This window comes from Oncorhynchus masou, chromosome 29 (genome assembly GCF_036934945.1).
Source record: "Oncorhynchus masou masou isolate Uvic2021 chromosome 29, UVic_Omas_1.1, whole genome shotgun sequence".
Classification (NCBI taxonomy): domain Eukaryota; kingdom Metazoa; phylum Chordata; class Actinopteri; order Salmoniformes; family Salmonidae; genus Oncorhynchus; species Oncorhynchus masou.
Window position 1 is genome coordinate 99,830,961 of NC_088240.1, and position 17,995 is coordinate 99,848,955.

The window sequence follows — 17,995 nt, forward strand, 5'->3', positions numbered from 1 at the left end:
CCTGTGAACTGTAAAGCAGGAAGACAGGAATTAAAGTCATACTGAGGTGAGCTTCAGGAGCCGACCTGGTCACTTCCTGATCACTTCCGCCCCTCGGTCAGACGACGTGTGATTGATCTCTTGGTCATTTGTAAACTGCCCGATGGACTCTCACTGAGACATGGAAAGGAGTATTTGAAAGAGAAGACCGTACGAGGTCCAGTCCCTGCCGACTATACCTTGTGTCTGTCAGGAGTTGGAACGCCGGTTGTGTTGAGCGCCGTGCTGTCATTCAGAGAGATGTATGTCAGTCTGCTGAGGCTGGGACTGGAACAGCTCCACTCAGACCGGGGAGGAGTGAGATCACCGGGACGTCTCCTGTCCCCTACACTGGGGGAGGGGGGCGACACAGTCCTGTTGGGGCACCAGAAAGAAAGAGAAGATTTAGGAAGTAGAGTTACACAGTAGAGGGCAACAACCTGACACATCGGATTGATTTAATAATTGATTGACTTGAAGCAGCCGTGTACCCTTCTTGGCTGGGGAAGGAGGTCTGTGAGGGGGAGGAGTGGGTGAGAGGAGAGGTGGAGGGTCTGAAGGTGCACTGGCTCTGCTCTGGTCCTCCGGCATGATGGACAGGAGTACCTGGAGACACATCTACAGAGAACAACACATTACTATCATCACCTGACCAGGACATTAATACAACACGTTACTATCATCACCTGACCAGGACATTAATACAACACATTACTATCATCACCTGACCAGGACATTAATACAACACATTACTATCATCACCTGACCAGGACATTAATACAACACGTTACTATCATCACCTGACCAGGACATTAATACAACACATTACTATCATCACCTGACCAGGACATTAATACAACACATTACTATCATCACCTAACCAGGACATTAATACAATCTAACCAGGACATTAAAACAATCTAACCAGAGGACATCACCTGACCAGGACATTAATACAACACATTACTATCATCACCTGACCAGGACATTAATACAACACATTACTATCATCACCTGACCAGGACATTAATACAATCTAACCAGAGAACATCACCTGACCAGGACATTAATACACTCTAACCAGAGAACATCACCTGACCAGGACATTAATACAATCTAACCAGAGAACACCACCTGACCAGGACATTAATACAACACATTACTATCATCACCTGACCAGGACATTAATACAACACATTACCATCATCACCTGACCAGGACATTAATACAATCTAACCAGAGAACATCAACTGACCAGGACATTAATACAATCTAACCAGAGAACACCTGACCAGGACAGTAATACAACACATTACAATCATCACCTGACCAGGACATTAATACAGCACATTACTATCATCACCTGACTAGGACATTAATACAACACATTACTATCATCACCTGACCAGGACATTAATACAATCTAACCAGAGAACATCACCTGACCAGGACATTAATACAATCTAACCAGAGAACATCACCTGACCAGGACATTAATACAATCTAACCAGAGAACATCACCTGACCAGGACATTAATACAACACGTTACTATCATCACCTGACCAGGACATTAATACAATCTAACCAGAGAACATCACCTGACCAGGACATTAATACAATCTGACCAGAGATCACCTCCTGACCAGGACATTAATACAATCTAACCAGAGATCACCTCCTGACCAGGACATTAATACAATCTAACCAGAGATCACCTCCTGACCAGGACATTAATACAATCTAACCAGGACATTAATACAACACATTACTATCATCACCTGACCAGGACATTAATACAATCTAACCAGAGGACATCACCTAACCAGGACAGTAATACAATCTAACCAGAGATCACCTCCTGACCAGGACATTAATACAATCTAACCAGGACATTAATACAACACATTACTATCATCACCTGACCAGGACATTAATACAACACATTACCATCATCACCTGACCAGGACATTAATACAATCTAACCAGAGAACATCACCTGACCAGGACATTAATACAACACATTACTATCATCACCTGACCAGGACATTAATACAATCTAACCAGAGAACACCACCTGACCAGGACATTAATACAACACATTACTATCATCACCTGACCAGGACATTAATACAACACATTACCATCATCACCTGACCAGGACATTAATACAATCTAACCAGAGAACACCACCTGACCAGGACATTAATACAATCTAACCAGAGAACATCACCTGACCAGGACATTAATACAATCTAACCAGAGAACATCACCTGACCAGGACATTAATACAATCTAACCAGAGAACATCACCTGACCAGGACATTAATACAATCTAACCAGAGAACATCACCTGACCAGGACATTAATACAATCTAACCAGAGAACATCACCTGACCAGGACATTAATACAACACATTACTATCATCACCTGACCAGGACATTAATACAACACATTACTATCATCACCTGACCAGGACATTAATACAATCTAACCAGAGAACATCACCTGACCAGGACATTAATACAACACATTACTATCATCACCTGACCAGGACATTAATACAATCTAACCAGAGGACATCACCTAACCAGGACAGTAATACAATCTAACCAGAGATCACCTCCTGACCAGGACATTAATACAATCTAACCAGGACATTAATACAACACATTACTATCATCACCTGACCAGGACATTAATACAACACATTACTATCATCACCTGACCAGGACATTAATACAATCTAACCAGAGAACACCACCTGACCAGGACATTAATACAACACATTACTATCATCACCTGACCAGGACATTAATACAATCTAACCAGAGAACACCACCTGACCAGGACATTAATACAACACATTACTATCATCACCTGACCAGGACATTAATACAATCTAACCAGAGAACACCACCTGACCAGGACATTAATACAATCTAACCAGAGAACATCACCTGACCAGGACATTAATACAATCTAACCAGAGAACATCACCTGACCAGGACATTAATACAATCTAACCAGAGAACATCACCTGACCAGGACATTAATACAATCTAACCAGAGAACATCACCTGACCAGGACATTAATACAATCTAACCAGAGAACATCACCTGACCAGGACATTAATACAATCTAACCAGAGAACATCACCTGACCAGGACATTAATACAATCTAACCAGAGAACATCACCTGACCAGGACATTAATACAATCTAACCAGAGAACATCACCTGACCAGGACATTAATACAACACATTACTATCATCACCTGACCAGGACATTAATACAATCTAACCAGAGAACACCACCTGACCAGGACATTAATACAACACATTACTATCATCACCTGACCAGGACATTAATACAATCTAACCAGAGAACATCACCTGACCAGGACATTAATACAATCTAACCAGAGAACATCACCTGACCAGGACAATAATACAATCTAACCAGAGAACACCTGACCAGGACAATAATACAATCTAACCAGAGGACATCACATTACTATCAACACCTGACCAGGACATTAATACAACACATTACTATCATCACCTGACCAGGACATTAATACAATCTAACCAGAGAACATCACCTAACCAGGACAGTAATACAATCTAACCAGAGATCACCTCCTGACCAGGACATTAATACAATCTAACCAGGACATTAATACAACACATTACTATCATCACCTGACCAGGACATTAATACAATCTAACCAGAGGACATCACCTGACCAGGACATTAATAAAACACATTACTATCATCACCTGACCAGGACATTAATACAATCTAACCAGAGAACATCACCTGACCAGGACATTAATACAACACATTACTATCATCACCTGACCAGGACATTAATACAATCTAACCAGAGAACATCACCTGACCAGGACATTAATACAACACATTCCTATCATCACCTGACCAGGACATTAATACAATCTAACCAGAGAACATCACCTGACCAGGACATTAATACAATCTAACCAGAGAACATCACCTGACCAGGACATTAATACAACACATTACTATCATCACCTGACCAGGACATTAATACAACACATTACTATCATCACCTGACCAGGACATTAATACAATCTGACCAGAGAACATCACCTGACCAGGACATTAATACAACACATTACTATCATCACCTGACCAGGACATTAATACAATCTAACCAGAGAACATCACCTGACCAGGACATTAATACAATCTAACCAGAGAACATCACCTGACCAGGACATTAATACAACGCATTACTATCATCACATGACCAGGACATTAATACAATCTAACCAGAGAACATCACCTGACCAGGGCATTAATACAGCACATTACTATCATCACCTGACCAGGACATTAATACAATCTAACCAGAGGACATCACCTGACCAGGACATTAATACAATCTAACCAGGACATTAATACAATCTAACCAGAGAACATCACCTGACCAGGACAATAATACAATCTAACCAGAGGACATCACATTACTATCATCACCTGACCAGGACATTAATACAATCTAACCAGAGAACATCACCTGACCAGGACATTAATACAATCTAACCAGAGAACATCACCTGACCAGGGCATTAATACAATCTGACCAGAGATCATCACCTGACCAGGACATTAATACAACACATTACTATCATCACCTGACCAGGACATTAATACAATCTAACCAGAGAACAACACCTGACCAGGACATTAATACAACACATTACTATCATCACCTGACCAGGACATTAATACAATCTAACCAGAGAACATCACCTGACCAGGACATTAATACAATCTAACCAGAGAACATCAACTGACCAGGACATTAATACAATCTAACCAGAGAACACCTGACCAGGACAGTAATACAACACATTACAATCATCACCTGACCAGGACATTAATACAGCACATTACTATCATCACCTGACTAGGACATTAATACAACACATTACTATCATCACCTGACCAGGACATTAATACAATCTAACCAGAGAACATCACCTGACCAGGACATTAATACAATCTAACCAGAGAACATCACCTGACCAGGACATTAATACAATCTAACCAGAGAACATCACCTGACCAGGACATTCATACAACACATTACTATCATCACCTGACCAGGACATTAATACAACACATTACTATCATCACCTGACCAGGACATTAATACAACACATTACTATCATCACCTGACCAGGACATTAATACAATCTAACCAGAGGACATCACCTGACCAGGACATTAATACAATCTAACCAGAGAACATCACCTGACCAGGACATTCATACAACACATTACTATCATCACCTGACCAGGACATTAATACAACACATTACTATCATCACCTGACCAGGACATTAATACAACACATTACTATCATCACCTGACCAGGACATTAATACAACACATTACTATCATCACCTGACCAGGACATTAATACAATCTGACCAGAGAACATCACCTGACCAGGACATTAATACAACACATTACTATCATCACCTGACCAGGACATTAATACAATCTAACCAGAGAAAATCACCTGACCAGGACATTAATACAATCTAACCAGAGAACATCACCTGACCAGGGCATTAATACAGCACATTACTATCATCACCTGACCAGGACATTAATACAATCTAACCAGAGGACATCACCTGACCAGGACATTAATACAATCTAACCAGGACATTAATACAATCTAACCAGAGAACATCACCTGACCAGGACAATAATACAATCTAACCAGAGAACAACACCTGACCAGGACAATAATACAATCTAACCAGAGGACATCACATTACTATCATCACCTGACCAGGACATTAATACAATCTAACCAGAGAACATCACCTGACCAGGACATTAATACAATCTAACCAGAGAACATCACCTGACCAGGACATTAATACAATCTAACCAGAGAACATCACCTGACCAGGGCATTAATACAATCTAACCAGAGAACAACACCTGACCAGGACATTAATACAATCTAACCAGAGAACAACACCTGACCAGGACATTAATACAACACGTTACTATCATCACCTGACCAGGACATTAATACAACACGTTACTATCATCACCTGACCAGGACATTAATACAACACATTACTATCATCACCTGACCAGGACATTAATACAATCTAACCAGAGAACATCACCTGACCAGGACATTAATACACTCTAACCAGAGAACATCACCTGACCAGGACATTAATACAATCTAACCAGAGAACACCACCTGACCAGGACATTAATACAACACATTACTATCATCACCTGACCAGGACATTAATACAACACATTACCATCATCACCTGACCAGGACATTAATACAATCTAACCAGAGAACATCAACTGACCAGGACATTAATACAATCTAACCAGAGAACACCTGACCAGGACAGTAATACAACACATTACAATCATCACCTGACCAGGACATTAATACAGCACATTACTATCATCACCTGACTAGGACATTAATACAACACATTACTATCATCACCTGACCAGGACATTAATACAATCTAACCAGAGAACATCACCTGACCAGGACATTAATACAATCTAACCAGAGAACATCACCTGACCAGGACATTCATACAACACATTACTATCATCACCTGACCAGGACATTAATACAACACATTACTATCATCACCTGACCAGGACATTAATACAACACGTTACTATCATCACCTGACCAGGACATTAATACAATCTAACCAGAGAACATCACCTGACCAGGACATTAATACAATCTGACCAGAGATCACCTCCTGACCAGGACATTAATACAATCTAACCAGAGGACATCACCTAACCAGGACAGTAATACAATCTAACCAGAGATCACCTCCTGACCAGGACATTAATACAATCTAACCAGGACATTAATACAAAACATTACTATCATCACCTGACCAGGACATTAATACAATCTAACCAGAGAACATCACCTGACCAGGACATTAATACACTCTAACCAGAGAACATCACCTGACCAGGACATTAATACAATCTAACCAGAGAACACCACCTGACCAGGACATTAATACAACACATTACTATCATCACCTGACCAGGACATTAATACAACACATTACCATCATCACCTGACCAGGACATTAATACAATCTAACCAGAGAACATCAACTGACCAGGACATTAATACAATCTAACCAGAGAACACCTGACCAGGACAGTAATACAACACATTACAATCATCACCTGACCAGGACATTAATACAGCACATTACTATCATCACCTGACTAGGACATTAATACAACACATTACTATCATCACCTGACCAGGACATTAATACAATCTAACCAGAGAACATCACCTGACCAGGACATTAATACAATCTAACCAGAGAACATCACCTGACCAGGACATTCATACAACACATTACTATCATCACCTGACCAGGACATTAATACAACACATTACTATCATCACCTGACCAGGACATTAATACAACACGTTACTATCATCACCTGACCAGGACATTAATACAATCTGACCAGAGATCACCTCCTGACCAGGACATTAATACAATCTAACCAGAGATCACCTCCTGACCAGGACATTAATACAATCTAACCAGAGATCACCTCCTGACCAGGACATTAATACAATCTAACCAGGACATTAATACAACACATTACTATCATCACCTGACCAGGACATTAATACAATCTAACCAGAGGACATGACCTAACCGGGACAGTAATACAATCTAACCAGAGATCACCTCCTGACCAGGACATTAATACAATCTAACCAGGACATTAATACAAAACATTACTATCATCACCTGACCAGGACATTAATACAATCTAACCAGAGAACACCACCTGACCAGGACATTAATACACTCTAACCAGAGAACATCACCTGACCAGGACATTAATACAATCTAACCAGAGAACACCACCTGACCAGGACATTAATACAACACATTACTATCATCACCTGACCAGGACATTAATACAACACATTACTATCATCACCTGACCAGGACATTAATACAATCTAACCAGAGAACATCATCTGACCAGGACATTAATACAACACATTACTATCATCACCTGACCAGGACATAAATACAACACATTACCATCATCACCTGACCAGGACATTAATACAATCTAACCAGAGAACATCACCTGACCAGGACATTAATACAACACATTACCATCATCACCTGACCAGGACATTAATACAATCTAACCAGAGAACATCAACTGACCAGGGCATTAATACAATCTAACCAGAGAACATCACCTGACCAGGACATTAATACAATCTGACCAGAGAACATCACCTGACCAGGACATTAATACAACACATTACTATCATCACCTGACCAGGACATTAATACAATCTAACCAGAGAACAACACGTGACCAGGACATTAATACAATCTAACCAGAGAACAACACCTGACCAGGACATTAATACAATCTAACCAGAGAACACCACCTGACCAGGACATTAATACAACACATTACTATCATCACCTGACCAGGACATTAATACAACACGTTACTATCATCACCTGACCAGGACATTAATACAATCTAACCAGAGAACATCACCTGACCAGGACATTAATACACTCTAACCAGAGAACATCACCTGACCAGGACATTAATACAATCTAACCAGAGAACACCACCTGACCAGGACATTAATACAACACATTACTATCATCACCTGACCAGGACATTAATACAACACATTACCATCATCACCTGACCAGGACATTAATACAATCTAACCAGAGAACATCACCTGACCAGGACATTAATACAATCTAACCAGAGAACATCACCTGACCAGGACATTAATACAATCTAACCAGAGAACATCACCTGACCAGGACATTCATACAACACATTACTATCATCACCTGACCAGGACATTAATACAACACATTACTATCATCACCTGACCAGGACATTAATACAACACGTTACTATCATCACTTGACCAGGACATTAATACAATCTAACCAGAGAACATCACCTGACCAGGACATTAATACAATCTAACCAGAGAACATCACCTGACCAGGACATTAATACAACACATTACTATCATCACCTGACCGGGACATTAATACAATCTAACCAGAGAACATCACCTGACCAGGGCATTAATACAGCACAGTACTATCATCACCTGACCAGGACATTAATACAATCTAACCAGAGAACACCACCTGACCAGGACATTAATACAATCTAACCAGAGAACACCACCTGACCAGGACATTAATACAATCTAACCAGAGAACATCACCTGACCAGGACATTAATACAATCTAACCAGAGAACAACACCTGACCAGGACATTAATACAATCTAACCAGAGAACACCACCTGACCAGGACATTAATACAATCTAACCAGAGAACACCACCTGACCAGGACATTAATACAATCTAACCAGAGAACATCACCTGACCAGGACATTAATACAATCTAACCAGAGAACATCACCTGACCAGGACATTAATACAACACATTACTATCATCACCTGACCAGGACATTAATACAATCTAACCAGAGAACACCACCTGACCAGGACATTAATACAATCTAACCAGAGAACACCACCTGACCAGGACATTAATACAATCTAACCAGAGAACATCACCTGACCAGGACATTAATACAATCTAACCAGAGAACATCACCTGACCAGGACATTAATACAACACATTACTATCATCACCTGACCAGGACATTAATACAATCTAACCAGAGAACAACACCTGACCAGGACATTAATACAATCTAACCAGAGAACAACACCTGACCAGGACATTAATACAACACATTACTATCATCACCTGACCAGGACATTAATACAACACGTTACTATCATCACCTGACCAGGACATTAATACAACACATTACTATCATCACCTGACCAGGACATTAATACAATCTAACCAGAGAACATCACCTGACCAGGACATTAATACAATCTAACCAGAGAACATCACCTGACCAGGACATTAATACAATCTAACCAGAGAACATCACCTGACCAGGACATTAATACAATCTAACCAGAGAACACCACCTGACCAGGACATTAATACAACACATTACTATCATCACCTGACCAGGACATTAATACAATCTAACCAGAGAACATCACCTGACCAGGGCATTAATACAGCACATTACTATCATCACCTGACCAGGACATTAATACAATCTAACCAGAGAACACCACCTGACCAGGACATTAATACAATCTAACCAGAGAACACCACCTGACCAGGACATTAATACAATCTAACCAGAGAACATCACCTGACCAGGACATTAATACAATCTAACCAGAGAACAACACCTGACCAGGACATTAATACAATCTAACCAGAGAACACCACCTGACCAGGACATTAATACAATCTAACCAGAGAACACCACCTGACCAGGACATTAATACAATCTAACCAGAGAACATCACCTGACCAGGACATTAATACAACACATTACTATCATCACCTGACCAGGACATTAATACAATCTAACCAGAGAACACCACCTGACCAGGGCATTAATACAATCTAACCAGAGAACATCACCTGACCAGGACATTAATACAATCTGACCAGAGAACATCACCTGACCAGGACATTAATACAACACATTACTATCATCACCTGACCAGGACATTAATACAATCTAACCAGAGAACAACACCTGACCAGGACATTAATACAATCTAACCAGAGAACAACACCTGACCAGGACATTAATACAACACATTACTATCATCACCTGACCAGGACATTAATACAACACGTTACTATCATCACCTGACCAGGACATTAATACAACACATTACTATCATCACCTGACCAGGACATTAATACACTCTAACCAGAGAACATCACCTGACCAGGACATTAATACAATCTAACCAGAGAACACCACCTGACCAGGACATTAATACAACACATTACCATCATCACCTGACCAGGACATTAATACAACACATTACCATCATCACCTGACCAGGACATTAATACAATCTAACCAGAGAACATCAACTGACCAGGACATTAATACAATCTAACCAGAGAACACCTGACCAGGACAGTAATACAACACATTACTATCATCACCTGACCAGGACATTAATACAACACGTTACTATCATCACCTGACCAGGACATTAATACAATCTAACCAGAGAACATCACCAGACCAGGACATTAATACAATCTGACCAGAGATCACCTCCTGACCAGGACATTAATACAATCTAACCAGAGATCACCTCCTGACCAGGACATTAATACAATCTAACCAGGACATTAATACAACACATTACTATCATCACCTGACCAGGACATTAATACAATCTAACCAGAGAACACCACCTGACCAGGACATTAATACAATCTAACCAGAGAACATCACCTGACCAGGACATTAATACAGCACATTACTATCATCACCTGACCAGGACATTAATACAATCTAACCAGAGAACATCACCTGACCAGGACATTAATACAACACATTACTATCATCACCTGACCAGGACATTAATACAATCTAACCAGAGAACAACACCTGACCAGGACATTAATACAATCTAACCAGAGAACATCACCTGACCAGGACATTAATACAACACATTACTATCATCACCTGACCAGGACATTAATACAATCTAACCAGAGAACATCACCTGACCAGGGCATTAATACAGCACATTACTATCATCACCTGACCAGGACATTAATACAATCTAACCAGAGAACATCACCTGACCAGGACATTAATACAACACATTACTATCATCACCTGACCAGGACATTAATACAATCTAACCAGAGAACACCACCTGACCAGGACATTAATACAATCTAACCAGAGAACATCACCTGACCAGGACATTAATACAATCTAACCAGAGAACATCACCTGACCAGGACATTAATACAATCTAACCAGAGAACACCACCTGACCAGGACATTAATACAATCTAACCAGAGAACACCACCTGACCAGGACATTAATACAATCTAACCAGAGAACACCACCTGACCAGGACATTAATACAATCTAACCAGGACATTAATACAACACATTACTATCATCACCTGACCAGGACATTAATACAATCTAACCAGAGAACACCACCTGACCAGGACATTAATACAATCTAACCAGAGAACATCACCTGACCAGGACATTAATACAGCACATTACTATCATCACCTGACCAGGACATTAATACAATCTAACCAGAGAACATCACCTGACCAGGACATTAATACAACACATTACTATCATCACCTGACCAGGACATTAATACAATCTAACCAGAGAACACCACCTGACCAGGACATTAATACAATCTAACCAGAGAACATCACCTGACCAGGACATTAATACAACACATTACTATCATCACCTGACCAGGACATTAATACAATCTAACCAGAGAACATCACCTGACCAGGGCATTAATACAGCACATTACTATCATCACCTGACCAGGACATTAATACAATCTAACCAGAGAACATCACCTGACCAGGACATTAATACAACACATTACTATCATCACCTGACCAGGACATTAATACAATCTAACCAGAGAACACCACCTGACCAGGACATTAATACAATCTAACCAGAGAACATCACCTGACCAGGACATTAATACAATCTAACCAGGACATTAATACAACACATTACTATCATCACCTGACCAGGACATTAATACAATCTAACCAGAGAACATCACCTGACCAGGACATTAATACAACGCATTACTATCATCACCTGACCAGGACATTAATACAATCTAACCAGAGAACATCACCTGACCAGGGCATTAATACAGCACATTACTATCATCACCTGACCAGGACATTAATACAATCTAACCAGAGGACATCACCTGACCAGGACATTAATACAATCTAACCAGAGAACATCACCTGACCAGGACATTAATACAATCTAACCAGGACATTAATACAATCTAACCAGAGAACATCACCTGACCAGGACAATAATACAATCTAACCAGAGAACAACACCTGACCAGGACAATAATACAATCTAACCAGAGGACATCACATTACTATCATCACCTGACCAGGACATTAATACAATCTAACCAGAGAACATCACCTGACCAGGGCATTAATACAATCTAACCAGAGAACATCACCTGACCAGGACATTAATACAATCTGACCAGAGAACATCACCTGACCAGGACATTAATACAACACATTACTATCATCACCTGACCAGGACATTAATACAATCTAACCAGAGGACATCACATTACTATCAACACCTGACCAGGACATTAATACAACACATTACTATCATCACCTGACCAGGACATTAATACAATCTAACCAGAGAACAACACCTGACCAGGACATTAATACAATCGGACCAGAGAACATCACCTGACCAGGACATTAATACAATCTGACCAGAGAACAACACCTGACCAGGACATTAATACAATCTAACCAGAGAACATCACCTGACCAGGACGTTAATACGACACATTACTATCATCACCTGACCAGGACATTAATACAACACATTACTATCATCACCTGACCAGGACATTAATACAACACATTACTATCATCACCTGACCAGGACAATAATACAATCTAACCAGAGAACAACACCTGACCAGGACATTAATACACCACATTACTATCATCACCTGACCAGGACATTAATACAATCTAACCAGAGAACACCACCTGACCAGGACATTAATACAACACATTACTATCATCACCTGACCAGGACATTAATACAGTCTAACCAGAGAACATCACCTGACCAGGACATTAATACAACACATTACTATCATCACCTGACCAGGACATTAATACAACACATTACTATCATCACCTGACCAGGACATTAATACAATCTAACCAGAGAACACCACCTGACCAGGACATTAATACAACACATTACTATCATCACCTGACCAGGACATTAATACAGTCTAACCAGAGAACATCACCTGACCAGGACATTAATACAACACATTACTATCATCACCTGACCAGGACATTAATACAATCTAACCAGAGAACAACACCTGACCAGGACATTAATACAATCTAACCAGGACATTAATACAATCTAACCAGAGAACATCACCTGACCAGGACATTAATACAATCTAACCAGAGAACATCACCTGACCAGGACATTAATACAATCTAACCAGAGAACATCACCTGACCAGGACATTAATACAATCTAACCAGAGAACATCACCTGACCAGGACATTAATACAATCTAACCAGAGAACACCACCTGACCAGGACATTAATACAACACATTACTATCATCACCTGACCAGGACATTAATACAATCTAACCAGAGAACATCACCTGACCAGGGCATTAATACAATCTAACCAGAGAACACCACCTGACCAGGACATTAATACAACACATTACTATCATCACCTGACCAGGACATTAATACAATATAACCAGAGAACATCACCTGACCAGGGCATTAATACAATCTAACCAGAGAACACCACCTGACCAGGACATTAATACAACACATTACTATCATCACCTGACCAGGACATTAATACAATCTAACCAGAGAACATCACCTGACCAGGACATTAATACAATCTAACCAGAGAACATCACCTGACCAGGACATTAATACAATCTAACCAGAGAACATCACCTGACCAGGACATTAATACAATCTAACCAGAGAACATCACCTGACCAGGACATTAATACAACACATTACTATCATCACCTGACCAGGACATTAATACAATCTAACCAGAGAACATCACCTGACCAGGGCATTAATACAGCACATTACTATCATCACCTGACCAGGACATTAATACAATCTAACCAGAGAACACCACCTGACCAGGACATTAATACAATCTAACCAGAGAACACCACCTGACCAGGACATTAATACAATCTAACCAGAGAACATCACCTGACCAGGACATTAATACAATCTAACCAGAGAACAACACCTGACCAGGACATTAATACAATCTAACTAGAGAACACCACCTGACCAGGACATTAATACAATCTAACCAGAGAACACCACCTGACCAGGACATTAATACAATCTAACCAGAGAACACCACCTGACCAGGACATTAATACAATCTAACCAGAGAACATCACATGACCAGGACATTAATACAATCTAACCAGAGAACATCACATGACCAGGACATTAATACAATCTAACCAGAGAACAACACCTGACCAGGACATTAATACAATCTAACCAGAGAACACCACCTGACCAGGACATTAATACAATCTAACCAGAGAACATCACCTGACCAGGACATTAATACAACACATTACTATCATCACCTGACCAGGACATTAATACAATCTAACCAGAGAACACCACCTGACCAGGGCATTAATACAATCTGACCAGAGAACATCACCTGACCAGGACATTAATACAACACATTACTATCATCACCTGACCAGGACATTAATACAACACGTTACTATCATCACCTGACCAGGACATTAATACAACACATTACTATCATCACCTGACCAGGACATTAATACAATCTAACCAGAGAACATCACCTGACCAGGACATTAATACACTCTAACCAGAGAACATCACCTGACCAGGACATTAATACAATCTAACCAGAGAACACCACCTGACCAGGACATTAATACAACACATTACTATCATCACCTGACCAGGACATTAATACAACACAATACCATCATCACCTGACCAGGACATTAATACAATCTAACCAGAGAACATCAACTGACCAGGACATTAATACAATCTAACCAGAGAACACCTGACCAGGACAGTAATACAACACATTACAATCATCACCTGACCAGGACATTAATACAGCACATTACTATCATCACCTGACTAGGACATTAATACAACACATTACTATCATCACCTGACCAGGACATTAATACAATCTAACCAGAGAACATCACCTGACCAGGACATTAATACAATCTAACCAGAGAACATCACCTGACCAGGACATTAATACAATCTAACCAGAGAACATCACCTGACCAGGACATTCATACAACACATTACTATCATCACCTGACCAGGACATTAATACAACACATTACTATCATCACCTGACCAGGACATTAATACAACACATTACTATCATCACCTGACCAGGACATTAATACAATCTAACCAGAGAACACCACCTGACCAGGACATTAATACAATCTAACCAGAGAACACCACCTGACCAGGACATTAATACAATCTAACCAGAGAACATCACCTGACCAGGACATTAATACAATCTGACCAGAGATCACCTCCTGACCAGGACATTAATACAATCTAACCAGAGATCACCTCCTGACCAGGACATTAATACAATCTAACCAGAGATCACCTCCTGACCAGGACATTAATACAATCTAACCAGGACATTAATACAACACATTACTATCATCACCTGACCAGGACATTAATACAATCTAACCAGAGAACATCACCTGACCAGGGCATTAATACAGCACATTACTATCATCACCTGACCAGGACATTAATACAATCTAACCAGAGAACACCACCTGACCAGGACATTAATACAATCTAACCAGAGAACACCACCTGACCAGGACATTAATACAATCTAACCAGAGAACATCACCTGACCAGGACATTAATACAATCTAACCAGAGAACAACACCTGACCAGGACATTAATACAATCTAACCAGAGAACACCACCTGACCAGGACATTAATACAATCTAACCAGAGAACACCACCTGACCAGGACATTAATACAATCTAACCAGAGAACATCACCTGACCAGGACATTAATACAACACATTACTATCATCACCTGACCAGGACATTAATACAATCTAACCAGAGAACACCACCTGACCAGGGCATTAATACAATCTAACCAGAGAACATCACCTGACCAGGACATTAATACAATCTGACCAGAGAACATCACCTGACCAGGACATTAATACAACACATTACTATCATCACCTGACCAGGACATTAATACAATCTAACCAGAGAACAACACCTGACCAGGACATTAATACAATCTAACCAGAGAACAACACCTGACCAGGACATTAATACAACACATTACTATCATCACCTGACCAGGACATTAATACAACACGTTACTATCATCACCTGACCAGGACATTAATACAACACATTACTATCATCACCTGACCAGGACATTAATACAATCTAACCAGAGAACATCACCTGACCAGGACATTAATACACTAACCAGAGAACATCACCTGACCAGGACATTAATACAATCTAACCAGAGAACACCACCTGACCAGGACATTAATACAACACATTACTATCATCACCTGACCAGGACATTAATACAACACATTACCATCATCACCTGACCAGGACATTAATACAATCTAACCAGAGAACATCAACTGACCAGGACATTAATACAATCTAACCAGAGAACACCTGACCAGGACAGTAATACAACACATTACTATCATCACCTGACCAGGACATTAATACAACACGTTACTATCATCACCTGACCAGGACATTAATACAATCTAACCAGAGAACATCACCTGACCAGGACATTAATACAATCTGACCAGAGATCACCTCCTGACCAGGACATTAATACAATCTAACCAGAGATCACCTCCTGACCAGGACATTAATACAATCTAACCAGGACATTAATACAACACATTACTATCATCACCTGACCAGGACATTAATACAATCTAACCAGAGAACACCACCTGACCAGGACATTAATACAATCTAACCAGAGAACATCACCTGACCAGGACATTAATACAGCACATTACTATC

The 17,995-nt window shown here is 40.2% G+C and overlaps 1 protein-coding gene across 1 annotated transcript in view; it reads right to left on the reverse strand.

Moving 5' to 3' along the window:
* LOC135519877 (uncharacterized) overlaps positions 1-17,995 on the reverse strand; it is a 134,555-nt gene that overhangs the window by 47,730 nt on the left and 68,830 nt on the right. Inside the window, exons 30-31 of the mRNA XM_064945078.1 lie at positions 510-636; positions 219-393 (exon numbers count right to left, since the gene is read on the reverse strand). Coding sequence (XP_064801150.1) covers positions 219-393; positions 510-636 — 302 coding nt within the window. The remainder of the gene's footprint in view (positions 1-218; positions 394-509; positions 637-17,995) is intronic.